At 30.9% G+C, this 15,039-nt stretch overlaps 1 protein-coding gene across 1 annotated transcript in view; it reads right to left on the bottom strand.

The window, feature by feature from the left end:
• The window catches only part of LOC100569905 (serine/threonine-protein kinase pakG), a 36,670-nt gene extending 22,054 nt beyond the window's left edge, over positions 1-14,616 (bottom strand). The window contains exons 1-3 of the mRNA XM_003243176.4: positions 13,980-14,616; positions 2,472-2,660; positions 1,791-1,927 (exon numbers count right to left, since the gene is read on the bottom strand). Coding sequence (XP_003243224.1) covers positions 1,791-1,927; positions 2,472-2,660; positions 13,980-14,111 — 458 coding nt within the window. The 5' untranslated portion in view covers positions 14,112-14,616. The remainder of the gene's footprint in view (positions 1-1,790; positions 1,928-2,471; positions 2,661-13,979) is intronic.
• Positions 14,617-15,039: the final 423 nt, after the last annotated feature.

Below are 15,039 nucleotides of genomic sequence, written 5' to 3' on the forward strand. Positions count from 1 at the left end.
CCTAACAATCCGTCCCTCCTCTAAAAAAAACCGATGGAACTTGGGCCGTCACTGATTTAGATAAAGCTAATATAGTTCGACATCATCCCTATTCTACCTTCCAATCACAGAATAATATCCTCTCTCTCTTCCAAATGGAAAAAGTAAACCACTCTTTCTCCCACCCCCTACCCATGACTCTTCAACCTAAACATGTTCGAACTAACGAAGTTGAATTTGCGATAAGGAACTCTCCTCAACACAAAAGCCCAGGTTATGACCTAATCACAGCTGAGATAGCAACTCAACTCCCCGAAAAAACATTACTTCTCTTGACACACATCTCTAACGCTATACTTCCCTGTTCTTTGGAAATTCTCAATCATCATTATGATCCCCAAGCCTGGTAAACCCCCCGACTCACCCGAATCATATAGACCCATTAGTCTTCTTCCGCTTTTTTCAAAAATGTTTGAAAGAATTATCCTAAAACGTATCCTTCCGATCATAGAAGCGAGCACACCCAATACCCAATTTGGATTTCGTCATAACAACTCTACAATACATTAAGTCCATTACCTTGTGGATAAAATTTCGTATACACTTGAAAAAAAATCTTATTTGCACAGCTACCTTCCTTGATGTGTCACAGGCTTTTGACAGAGTATGACATAAAGGCCTCCTCTTCAAGCTCAAATCCATTTTTCCTCCATACTATTTCCTAATATTTAAATCCTATTCAGAAAACAAACATTTCGCTGTTCGATCTGGCTTCACCTTATCCGAAGTTTCTCCAATCCACGCGGGTGTTCCACAAGGTTCTGTAACAGCCCCTCTACTTTTCAATTTATTCACCTCAGATCAACCTACCACCCCTAATACCACAACTGGCGACTTTGCCGACGACAAGGCGCTACTTGCCATCCACCCCGACCCTGAAATGGACTCAAACCTTGTACAAAATCATCTTAATCTTCTATCTACCTAGTAAAGCGATTGGGGGATAAATATCAATGAAACAAAATCCATCCATTGTACATTCACACTAAGACTGCCCTCCCATATACCTTAACAATGTACCCCGCAAAATGTCCAATACCTAGGTTATTTATATATAATAAATTTCACCTTGACCGCAGGCTAACTTGGGCAACTCATACCCACGGCAAAAGACTTGCCTTAAATAACTACTCTCGCCAATTACGTTATCTTCTTACCTCGCAACACATCAACTTAAAAAACATGCTTCTACTATATAAACTACTTCTCAAACTGATCTGGACATACGATATCCAACTATGGGGTACAGCCAAACTGTCCAACCTAAACAAAATCCAAGTCTTCTAATTAAAATTCCTCCAAATAACCAAAGTTCCTTACTATGTATCCAATGACACTCTACATAGAGACCTAGCCATTTCAACAGTCCAAAACGTACCAAAAACCTTTTACAAACGCACACTCCAAATTCCACAGCCATCGTAATCCCTTGATTTCTTAACTATCCACCAACGCTATTCCTGGTGACCCTAGAAGGCGACTTAAACGTACCTGGAGTCGTGACCTACTCAATTAAATATGCATGTACCCCTATTTCCCTTTTGCATTATACTCAATCTCTTTCTCTCATACTTGCACACTTAAAATAAACTTCTACCCTTAAGTGCAATCTCCTGTTCTTTCAAGCTACGCCATCTCCTCCATCACATACGCTTATTGTAAAATAATAATTACAGATCGTGTATTTACTAATGAATGTTTGAAAAAAAAAAAAAATAAGGAACTTATTATAATATTAAGCTAATACTAACCTGTTGGGGTTATGAAGACCAAAATATTGGTAAAATTTTTCAATATGTCTAGTCGAACTTATGTTTTCATTAGGATCATTCAAAAAGCTTGTTACTGCATCAAATAAGCCTTTCACATTATACTGGTATTTGTTAAACTATGAAATCAAAATCCAATAGATTAAGACTATTAATATACTTAATTAAATAAATAAATATAATATTGTATAGTGTTCATGATTTATAAATGATTATAATGTGATTAAAAGGACGTGGTACCTGCATGTGTTGTTCCATCTTGCAAGTGCGTTATATAGAAAATTTTACGCTCAGAAGATCACGTTTAGATCTGTTGGTTTAAAAATTAGAGATTGACTACTTATAAAATTTAAAGGTAGGATTATTATCTAGGCAATTTCATAGGCTTTTAATTATATTTTAATTTTGAAGTCAGTTATGAGTAGGTATTTTAAGATGTACAAACAATTAACAATTTATAATCATCTCTTTTTAAAGTTAAAATATAATAAAAAGCCTAAGAGATTGTCTAGATTATAATCTTAACTTTAAATTTTATAAGAGGTCACAATACACTCTACTAATGGAGTCAAACATGGTCTGCTGAGCGTAAAATTTACTATGTTTAGCACTTGTTAGATTTGCACGTCCTCTCAATACTTTATAGTTCAAATTTATTATTACCAAAGCATGAACTGGTACGCTCATAAATTTGTTATAGTCTGTTTTGATCACATCATTTGAAGGTGCATTTGATAAGGTTTCGATATACTTTGCATTATTTATTCGACATGCAGTTGCAAATCTGAAATTAACTTCAACTTGCCCACAGCATATTCTACAAATATGCTTTATAGGATCATGATCAGTGATCTGTAAAAGTAAGAAAAAAAATTATTAAATTTAAGTGTTAATAATAAAATATATATTATGTTTAGAATAATACCTAGCACAATAGTTATTGAAATACGGCAAAAACACATTTTTAAAATTGGATTAGAATCTAGAGCCGGTATTGAAATATTGTTCAACAATAAAGAGGTAGGCTATTATTTAAAGGCTATTATTATCTAATTATTCAATTTCCATAGATGTTTCCTGAAGTGTAAATACTCAAGTAAATATAGCTACAGAGAATTGTTAAAAAAAATAAAGAGTGCTCAGCAAGGGAGATTCAAATAAGTATCTTTGATGGGATATTATTTCTTTCAAATGTATATATACTACCTATAATAGGTAGCTCGATAGGTACACTATAAAAAAAATATTATTGTCCCGAAGTGGTATGAACTAGGGTTGTTATTAGGCCAAAATCATAGATTTTGAGAACTTACTCAGTAGCCCAACTAAAGATCTCATTGAATACAATATGGAAGCAATATTTATGCGTTCCGATTATAATCCAGAAAGATAGCCTTCATCATCAAGATTCAAGATATTCTAGTGGAGAAGGAAGGAGAGGTGGCTGAGGAGGGGTCCGACAATGTGTACACGGTCCAAGGTATCGGGCTTTGGACACCCGCCTGTTACAGTGGCATAATTACAAATATTTTAAGGGAGGAGATATGCATGTTTTATAACTACCAAACCCCCTCACCTTTTGGACTTATCACTAACTTGTTTTTGAACATAATATTCATTTAAATATGTGGGTAAGTGGGTAACGCTCTGCTGTACATTAGGTATCTAAAGTCACGTCAATGGTTAGGTTGACTGGTTACATATGTTACATTTGAATTCAATGGTATAAAATCATTGTATACAAAAAACGACTCTGAACAAAAAAAGTCTGTCAGTATATAATATTACTAAGAATATACACTTTATGATATTATTATGATTAAAGTAATTTATTTTACTATTAGGCATTAGTATTTTAGAAATTATAATAAATGTTGACAACATTTTAACTTTAAATACCTACTTATAAAAAAAAATTGTGCATAATGTATATGGATCTTTAATATTTCTCAACTGCTATTATAACTTATGAGGAACCTTGTATATAAATTCAAGCATATTGACACTACAAAAAAAATTATATTGACATTTATAGGAAATAAAACTAAATAAATTTGAAATGTCCATAGATAACTCAAAACGAGTCAAAATATTTTTAAAATTTTTCATGCAGGTGCCTACAGAAAATGATAAAATAAACATTTTTTATTAGGATTAGTTTAGCAGATTATGGCCTTAATGTAATGTATTAACAATGATGTTTTTTTTTTCCTGTTTGTCATGAAAATTTGGGGTAGTAAAAATGCTCCAATTTTTAACAACAGCATATTTTTCAATTTAAAAGTGATTCTAGTTGGTACATTTAAGAAGTCAAAATTCCCAGGTGTTTTAGAAAGCATCGGGATAAATCAAAAAAAGTGAAAAAAAAATGATAATTATTACACAAAATAAATTATTGAAAAATCTTTCCAAAACTTCTTTGTATACACCGGGCTTAAAGAAAATTCCTTAAGATCATAACAATGTTCATAAGTACGATATAACAACAATAAGTGGGAAAGATTATCTTGTTAAAAGTGTAAAAGATACTGCATCCAATATCCTTTTTACTCTGTAACTAATGATGATTTATTTGATATTCTAAATACAAGTCATACTTCTATTGGTTATGGTAGTCGAGATAGGATGGTATCCGAACTTAAACAAAAATATTGCAATATTACAAAAGAAGCCATATTATGACGTATTTGAAACTTTGTATCCACTGTGTCAAAGAAATGGATTTTAATTTTAGGGGCCCGGTGCCATTTTGTCCTCAAAAATACACTCTGCGGAAATAACAATACCGCCTTATAGAATCAACCAAATTTCATGATTTTTTTTTTAATTGCTAGAGGAAATATTCTACAGCCCGCATCGATCTCTGTTTTTAAATATTTTTTTCTCAAACTTTATAATATGTCTAAAAAAATACAAGATAAAAAGCATTTTTTTACAAATTTTTTAATAGAAGTATTTAAAATAAAATACAAAATCAGAAATCGATGTGGGCTATAGGAAGTCTTCTTCTTTCAGATAAAAAAAATAGTCATCAAAGGCCGACAATTCTACAAAGCTTGAAAGTCGAGTTGAAAGTTATTCCTACAGTCATTTTTTTTTAAATATAATACACCCTATCAACCCCCCCCTCCTAAATAGGTATCGGGTAGTAGATTAGTGGATAAGTCTTCTAATTGAGGTGGCAACTAAAATATAAAATTTAATTTTGAAACCTTATAGAATTGTGGAAAATTTGAAAAACTGGCCGGGGCCCTTAATGGATATTTATACCATTTTTGGAGCAACGGCCATTTTACACTCCGACAATAGCAGGGAATTTGTCAATAAAATAATAGAACTCAATAAAATGTGGGGAGACATAAAAATTGTGTATGGAAAACCTCGACATAGTCGATCACTAAGGTCAAAAGAATGGGCAAATCGGGATGTTCAAAATATTGCTGGCTACTTGGATGGCGGAAAATAACTCAACTGATTGTCCAACAGCATTGAAATTTATTCAATTTCAAAAAAACCGTACACTGACTATCAATTGTAGGCATTTTACATATTACCTATCAGCATTGACTAACATAAAAAACCACTGTTAATATTATTTAGCCATTACTGATAATGGCCAATTTCCGACAATGACAGTAATATACGGTAATATATATAATATATAAGGTGTAACAGGACTACTTAACAAATAGTCCCGTTACACACTGTATGTACTATATATAATATTATATATTGCTTTCAGTATGTTATAATATAGTATATACGTTTTTAACGAATCTACTAGGTAATCTTATCTTTTCTGAAAGACGTAAACAATACTGAAAAAGTACTAGCATTGTGATGATATTTTAATTTATTAGGTTTTAAAAATAAAAATACTACCTATATACTTAATATAATATAAATATTTTAATTTTTGTGTACTCCAGAGATTTTAAACAACCTAGATAATTAACTCATCACTATCAGTGATGCCGCTACGTACAGGCTGGCTGATAATGCCGCCATTTACAAAGAGGTCAATATCGTGTAATTTTACATTTACAAATGTACCTAGTACCTACATTTAGTGCTTACATTTTAAACTGCAATAACTTGTTTTATTTTTATAAATTCTTCTGCTAAATTAAGAGGATGTCAGGGCACTATTTGTTTTCTGTCTCTGTACCACGCGGAACATACACAAAACGCATTAACGCGGAATCATTTTTTTTTCGATGTTTTTAAGTAATTATAAAGTAAAATTGTCCACTACAAAAAAGATAGAGAATAATATTTTTGAGGGAATGACATATCAATTTATATCACACATTTTTTATTTTATTGCTATTTGACTTTGCATTCATCTTTCAAAATAAACAAAAAAATGTTCTACCTAATTTTAAATTATGTTTAAATTGTTTTGAGACAATATTTAGACAAATCGATATATCATCCCCTTATAAATATTATTCTCTATCTTTTTTGTAATGGGCGATTTTACTCTAAGATTACTTAAAAACAGAAAAAATAATTTTGTCTATATTGCGTGTGGGCCAGAGAGAGAAAACAAATAATGTGCTGACATCCTCTTAAAGTTTCTCAATTCGCATGATACAATATATGGGACAATATAGCTACTGAGTAATAATAGTTATTAGTTTAATTAATAGTGAAAAATAATAGGTAGTTTGAACCATGCCTGGTGCCTGTGCAGCTTATGGCTGTAGTATTCGGCGTAAACGTTCCACCCAAACATTCTCCAATTTAAAACTGCTAAGAAACAAATAATTTTAAAAAATAGCATAACCCCTTCACCATGTTCAAATATCTTAATTATGATCCTGTAGGGGACATTTTTGAGATTAAAATATTAAATGGGCACAGAAAAAGATACACCTCACTGAGTCAGATTTAAGTGATTAAGAAATTGAGTGAAGGTATAGAAAACATTATTATGATGAGTTAGGGGATGAGATGTTATTAAATAAAATATCAATTATAGATAGTTATAGCACTAATGTATATGATCAAAAATTAAATATATTAGGTATATTATATAGACGGCTTTATCGTATTAAAATTAATTTTTAATTTGCATAATGTATGTAAAAATTACTTTTGTTATTTTATTAATTATTCTATTTTATATTTTATAACTATTGTAATGGGTACATTTTGTAATACTTATACCAGTCATTAAAAACATTACTACCTATTGTTTATCTTATTTTTTTAGTATTTTAACTATTACTTATTAACTTACTAGGTATGTTTATTATTCTATTGTTCGTATAGACATAAGTACATATTAATAATTTATAACATTAAAATTCATATTTAATTGACATAATGTTTAATGTCATCTTATTTTGTTAGTTATTATATTTTATAACTTTTTTAACAGGTACATTTTGTATTACTTATACCAGCCATTAAAAACATTACTACTGTTTATCTTATTTTTTTTACTAATTAAAATTAAAATTGATAATGTGTCTTACTATATTATTCTATATGGCTTAAGCACATATTATACCTAATCTGTAAGCAAAAAAATTAAAGACATTTAAAAAATCTATTGTTGGTTGAGTATTGCTTTAAGATGTCGAGTTTCAATTATTTTCAAAAAAGTTGACTACTTGATAATTTTTAGTCTATAAAGTAATCGAACTCGACTCGAAAATTTTTCCGAAATGAAGTACTCTCCCAACTCTAAATTAAAATAGTGAAACGAGTACTCGACTGTAACATTTTCCAATGTCAAGTATTCGCCTAACTCTAAAAATATCTAAAAAATAAAAATAAATCACATACAGAATTATATTTTACTATATCAAGCGGTAAAACTTTGACATCTTTAGAAATGGGCTCCGTTTACAACAGCTGGATTCAGTTTAGGTCAGCATTTCTCAACCGGGGATCCGTGAGAAGGTATTAGGGGGTTTGCGGAAAAAAGGCATAATGGCGGAAAAAGTGAAATTTGTTGTATTTGATATATTTGTTATTGTGATTTGTCATCTAAATTTAATGACCATGAATGGCTTCAAAAACTAGCATACTTATCCAATGTTTTTTCGAAATTAAACAATCTAAATTTGACTCTTTAAAACAGTGCAGTGACTATATTCTAAGTTACTGACAAAATAGAATCTTTTATTAAAAGTTAGAATTTTGGAAATCGTGTATTGAGAATAACCAACCAAAAGTTTTTGAAACACTACATGATATTCTCTGTGAAACTGATATGAACTTATCACAAGACATCAAAGACCAAATTGAACAACATTTAAATGGGCTCAATCGAGGGCTCAATGCAGCATTTGAAAAGTAATTCCCTAAATGTGGAAAAGAAGACCACTGGATTGCGTTCCCTTTCAGTGAAAACTATTTCAAATCTGCTGTTTTATCAGTTCAAGAAAAAGAAAAACTGATTGAACTCAAAACAGGTTCTTCACTTCAGGCAGCATTTCTTGAAAAAAATCTCTGATCGCCTTTTGGGCTGACGTGAATGACAAATATCCTGAGCTTTCCTAAAAGCATTTAATATTTTACTACTGTTCACGAGCACTGTATTGGTGGAGAGGGCCTTTTCGTCATATACATTCATTAAAAATAAGTACCATAATAGACTATCTATGAGTTCAGACTTACGGGTTTACTTATAAACTGTAGAGCCAAATTTCAAAAAATTAAGTTCTAACAAACAAGCCAAAGGATCACATTAAAACTAAATTTTAACTTAATATATTTTTTTTTATATATAGATTTATAGATACATTGTATGGTACATGCCGATTAAAATAAATAGACATTTCCAAATTTTTCATTTTACTTATTTGGTTAATTCGTATTTATCTTATGTAAAAATATATGACTAAGTTGACATTTGGGGGTCTGTAAAATAGTGGTGAGAGGTCAAGGGGTACGCGAATGAAAAAAGGTTGAGAAACGCTGGTTTAGTTGATCGACGATAGGTATTGATAGTTAGTTACCTACCTATCTAGGTTGTTTAAAATCTCTGGTGTATCCTAAAAAATTTTTAGCGAGCCATCACAGACACGCGTGCTATGGATTTGCCAATCCTCGGACCAATCATGTTATAGGTAGTAGGTACCATTCATAGGCAGGGTATGCCGGTATTTTTAAACATATTTAGCTCAATACAATAAATAACTCCCCAAAAACTCTTAATACGTACAAATAATTTGCCATATAATACAAAAAGAAATTAGCATGCATTTTATTTAGCTAATTTATTGGTTTTAGATATTTTAATTTGAAAAGTATGTACCAGTGGCGAATTCTCCAGGCATGATCAGCATGCACCGCATGCTTAACAATAAAAACGTAATTAATAAAAATATAAAAATAATTTTGTCATCAATAATTTATTATTATGTATACTGTGATTTCATTCCAATAAAGTAACAGTATAAAAACCTACAGACATTTGATCATATTATAATAATATAATAATGAAAAAAATTGATAATTTAATCAATCAAAATTCTTTTTTTCGAAGTTGTAGGTAGTATGAAAATAAGCAATAACCGCAGGGGCTTGAATGTTCTGGTGGCAAAACCAGCAATTCTCATGAAAATGGTGGATTTTGATTTCAATTATATTATCATAAGTTAGCAATCTGTTTTATTATTTCTAGGTACCTGTGATGATTATGAAAATATAATTATGAAATGAAATTAATAATTGACTCCCAATATTTTATTATAAGAAAATAATATAAAAAAATATTCAAAATATTTAAATTATTGAACTAAGATACGGTAGGTTCATGAATCTAATTTATAATCAAAAAAATTACAACTAAAAACTATATGGTTATAATAACCTTGCAGGGGATGCCATGGCATACCCGGCATCCCCCCTGTGAACACCTATGGTACCATTGATTATAAATACCAGTATACATTTTTAATAATGGTAATTACATTTACACTAATATTTATGATCAATGGTAGAACCTATACTAGCTAGTGGCTATACATAACAATTCTTATACATAGTAAAATTAAAAAGTATAAAAGTTAGGTACCTACCAACTAGAATATAAAGATACTATGTTTTTATGAAGTAGGCTCTCAGCCGGTAGGAAAATTCAAGTTAGGGACATGGCATGAATTTAAATTTATTACAAGGGGTGTTATTAGTGCTTGATAGTAAATAATTAACAATCACATATTCACACACATGCATAATTATATTATTATATTGGATTAAATTAAATATTAAAGCGAGTAGGTGTTAAAGATATATATTTGCATTAAAAACAAATATAAGTACAAATTAAAGTTTTAAGAAAAAAATTAGAAATTATTCGCTATAGACAACAGGCCAAAATATGTTCTAGTCCAAACATGTGAAGTACAACTATTTTAATAAGTTATTGACAATTTAATTTACCTATATAGTTATAAACCTGTTCCTAACATTAGGTATATGATATAAATGTATATTGTCGTGGTATCAATTATAATGGGCAAAATGTTGTGATTATGATCCATTATAATTAAATAAAAAACTTCTACCGGGCACTTGTGTTAAAAAAAACTTTAAAATTATTTTAACAATAATGTATGTACCTGACAATATTAATAATAATACTTGATTAACGACCAACAACACATGCAAAGATATCAGTTTGATTATTAGTTTCTAAACAAACCATATTATGTGATAAACACTTTCGGCAGGTACCTAATAGTAATGGTACATGTTTCTGTCAAATTATTTGATTATTAACAGGATATATTTATTATTATGGATAACAAACTTGAATGGTGGGGCTACTAAGTTTTTACATACATAGACAGGGATATAAGCAGTGATGTTGTGGAGGATACACACGGGTACAAAGTGTGAACCCACCTCCTAATTTTATTTTTATGCGTGTACGGTGTACCCTTAACAGAAGTTGTGGTACGCACGTTAGGTATAGCCCCCTCCCCCCCAAGTTATTTTTACAATGATTAAGTCTTGTAGGTACCCATAAACTTTTTTAGGACTACATCACTGGATATAAGTAGGTATATAACAAACCAGTACCACAATATTATATTATATACCTAGGTAATATTATTTTTCAAAATAAATTACTTTTAAGTCATTTTTATGACAATATTTATTTATATATATTATACCTATAAGTACAAGATGTAACAGAAAGAACTGACAAATTAAATAGGTACTTAACTTTTGTTATAATTAATATTTAGCAATTTTTTAAAACAAAATTATTTACAGATGCATGTGCACCTCGATGTGCACACATATAGTCGAGAATACAATAGTTATAACATTTTTTATTTTTAATGATGAAAATAGAAGATTTTAAACCTGATACTTATATATTTATTTGAAAAATTCAAAATACCTAACCAGATTGTAAATCTAGGCTTTTAATAAAAATTTTGAAATCTTTAGGTACATATGTAGGTTATTTTTAGTAAATTTTTATAATTTTTTGATTCTTTTTATTTTTGTTGATCCAGCTGTAAAAAACATTTTAAATTCAAAAATTATTAAATTTTTTTAAATAAGGATTAGGTAGGTAGGTAGGTACTTATCAAATAAATGAGTCTTGTTTCAAAAAATGTTGACATTTTAAGAAATCATAAAAAAATAATCTAGGTAGGTACCTAAATTAATCTTTTTACAATCAAAAGTTTTCTAAAATCCAGATTTACAACTTGGTTATTTTAATTTTTAGTTTCTGTACCTACCTTATAAAAAATAAAAAATGTTTGGTAAGTAGGTACATTATATGTGCAGTGTAAGATACAATAAATTATATATAAAAATAAATTTTAAAATATTGAGAACCAAAAGTTATTAATTTGTTAGGTCTTTCTGTATATATAATAATTAAATATAGGTAGGTAATATGAGTATATAGGTATTTAAGTTGTGTCCGTCTGTTAATGACTTAGCAGACCTGTATATTTTTTAACAGACAATGCATATACCTAATTTTTAATATATTTTAAGTACCCACCAATTGTATTAGTTGACATGGAGCAGAACATTTCGGTGTACAAAAATATGTTACTGGTGCTCATTTACCTTTATCAAGATCAATTTTTTTACTTATATAGGTACACGGATAGGTACATATGTATCAGGCACGTATAAAAAATATTTAAGCGAATACTTTAGTATTTTAAAACACATAAATGCATGCATATTTTGGTAGTTTTCAGTCCATATACTTCCGGCTCTAGTGTTTATCTATTTGAATATCCTATATTATAGGTACATTTTATTATTACTAATAGGTACCTACTAGCTGTCTTATTATAAAATACTTCTTACATACCTAGCGTTATTATATTAATATAGATGCCAAATAAATAATAACAAAAATACCTACCTAAATAGGTATGATCCAAATAAAATACTTTAATCTTATTAAGAGGTTACCACACCCATATGGGTTGTCTCTGTCTTACAGGTGTGAATTTACGCTCAGCAGATCATGTTCAGCTCTGTTAATTTAATAATTAGAGTGAATCAACTTATTATGAAACTTGAGGGTAAGAACATTACCAACCTGTGTTCATATGTTGGTTTTTTACAATAGATCAATATTTTAGCTAGTTATGCATATATACCGAGGTATATAACTAATATAGGGTGAATTAAAAATACTCATAATTCACTTAAAAACTGAATAATCGTAAGAGACCAAAATACAAACACAGACAACAACACAACAAGTTTCATAATAGGTCGATTCACTCTACTTTTAAAACTAACTGAGCTAAACATGATCTGCTGAGCGTACATTTTGTATGTACTTGTAAGACAAAGACAACACATGCGTGGGTATGGCGTCCTCTTAAGGAGGTACCTATGAGGTACATTTCAAGTATATTGGCTTTTAGAAATTTATATCAAGATTTTTTTGGTAATTTTATAAGTACCTAGGTAGTGTAGGTATCTATATTATTACAATTTGGTCCAAGCTCTTTTAATTAACTATTTTTATTTTTTGGCAATAACAAATTATTTTTTGCTCGATTTTATGTTATATAAAGAACCATTTTCTTAGTAGGTATCGAGGTAGGTATAAGTGTATAACAGTACCTCTGACAGTTATTATTTAGTCATAAAATTGGTGGAGAAAAATTAACACTACCTACTAAATTTGTAGAACTTTTCTGTTTTAACTGACATCCTTTTTTTTATTTTGATGTACCTATGTAGTTAAGCATGATGAAAATGTCAATAACAGGTGTTTGTACTTAGGTTTAAACGAGGGTTTAAAGTTATAGCTAATTGAAATTTATAGTATTTTCATTCGTATTTTCATATACAACCGCCGTGGTTACTCACATTGGTACTGCGCTCCCTTAGACGATTAAGATAAAAAAACATCTCTCGACTTGTTTTGTAAAACTACATTGGGTGGGTCTCGAATTTCAAATAGCTATAACTTCAAAACTAAGTCCACCTAATTTTTACTTCACCATTGTTTTCAGCATGTTTAACTACATACATTAAAACAAAAAAAGGATATCCGGTAAAACTTAAATAAACCAAATTGGTTTTCAATGTTTTTTAAATATATAATAATATGTAATTGGGGCTAGTGATAACACTACAACATTAAATAGGAAATTAGGTAAAGGTATCAGTTTGTTAATATAAATATCTCAATAAATATTGTATTTAGTATTTTTCGGGGTATTTTTTGTGACACATATTTTTTTCTGTATTTGTTTTAAAGTTTTCAATTAAAAATAACAATTTTGATAACTTACATAATATTATTATTATATTATATACCTACAGTATGTAAATTCATTGGAGTCAATGGCTGTATTATTTTTACAACTTCTGACCTTCCAATTAATTTACATAGGTAGTAGCCGGTAGTAGCTAACGTACTGTGTAATGAAATGCATAATATAATACTGAATAGTAGTGATAGGTACACAATACCTAATGTTTGAAGTAGAACTAAGTAATCGCATATTAGATCGTAAAGAGGCATTATAGCAAACACCCAAGGGACTTTTGTTTATGAATTAACGCTATATACACACAACGAGACATTGGTTTGTAACACCCTTAACAGCTGAGAACACTGAAAGACGGACAACAATGCAAGTACACAAAATGATAATAAGAAAAAGAATCGCTAATATCTATGGCATTCGGTGCACTTACTATGATTGACAGTGCACTGAGTATTTTGGCGGCAATTTGTTCTTTCTTTGCCTCCTCCGACGATAAATCGATGACAACTTCCTTGTCGTGGTACATGCGAAAGCATACTCGGCACTTGTAAACGTTGTCCATGGTGAAACAACGGCTTCAGCGGCGTTCGGGAAGAAGTACACAAGATCGTAGACACACGGTACGAACGCGTCTGGAAGGCGGACGCTGAAGGGAATGATGGCGATGACGCAACGGGAAATACGATCATTAAAACGCAGACCGCGAGATGATCGACTTAGCGGCGAGAACACGGTGATTTGGATCCGATAGTCCGGGACCGATAGTGTGCAACGTAAAAACGTACCCACCGGAGGATTATTGTTATTATCGAGCAAAAACACGCTCGGCGGATCCGGGACGCACACTCCGACGAAGAAAGATAAACACTTCGAAGTTCAAATTCAAGTTTGAAGCTTACGATTATACAGCGACGGTTCGTGCACGAGAACGCGGATGCGGTCCGGCGTCGTTGCTCTGCGCGCGCTACTATACGGTCCACAAGTCGCGCGGATGAAAACAAAAAACAACCATTTACACTAAACACCAATAACACCTATCATCGTAGTACGCCGTACGGTAACGGCAGATGCATGTTGACCGCTGTTATCATCTATGGCGGTCGTCTTTTCACTGATAGTAGGTACCTCCAAAGATGTTGTACATGAACCGCTGCCGCCGAAATTGACTTTCAACGTACGAGGAACACTCGAACCTATGTTACCTAGTAAAAAGGTAAGTCGTCACTCGGTATTCGGCCCTAGACCCGCAAAAACGACACAAAAACGACATTTGTTGACTTTTATATCACCGACGTTTTCCCGATCCGTTTGGTCGTAATACAATATGTCCGCTTCTGGGAGATTACAACTCGGCGACCGGCGTTCTGCGCAAACACAACAAATGACCTGGTATAACAAGCGTGGTTAGAGTAGGTAACTGTTTATTTACTACGACGCAAGTCACGCACATATTCCATGATTGTTTGTTACAATGTCATTCTATCATCCAC

This window comes from Acyrthosiphon pisum, chromosome A2 (genome assembly GCF_005508785.2).
Source record: "Acyrthosiphon pisum isolate AL4f chromosome A2, pea_aphid_22Mar2018_4r6ur, whole genome shotgun sequence".
NCBI classification, from domain to species: Eukaryota; Metazoa; Arthropoda; class Insecta; order Hemiptera; family Aphididae; genus Acyrthosiphon; species Acyrthosiphon pisum.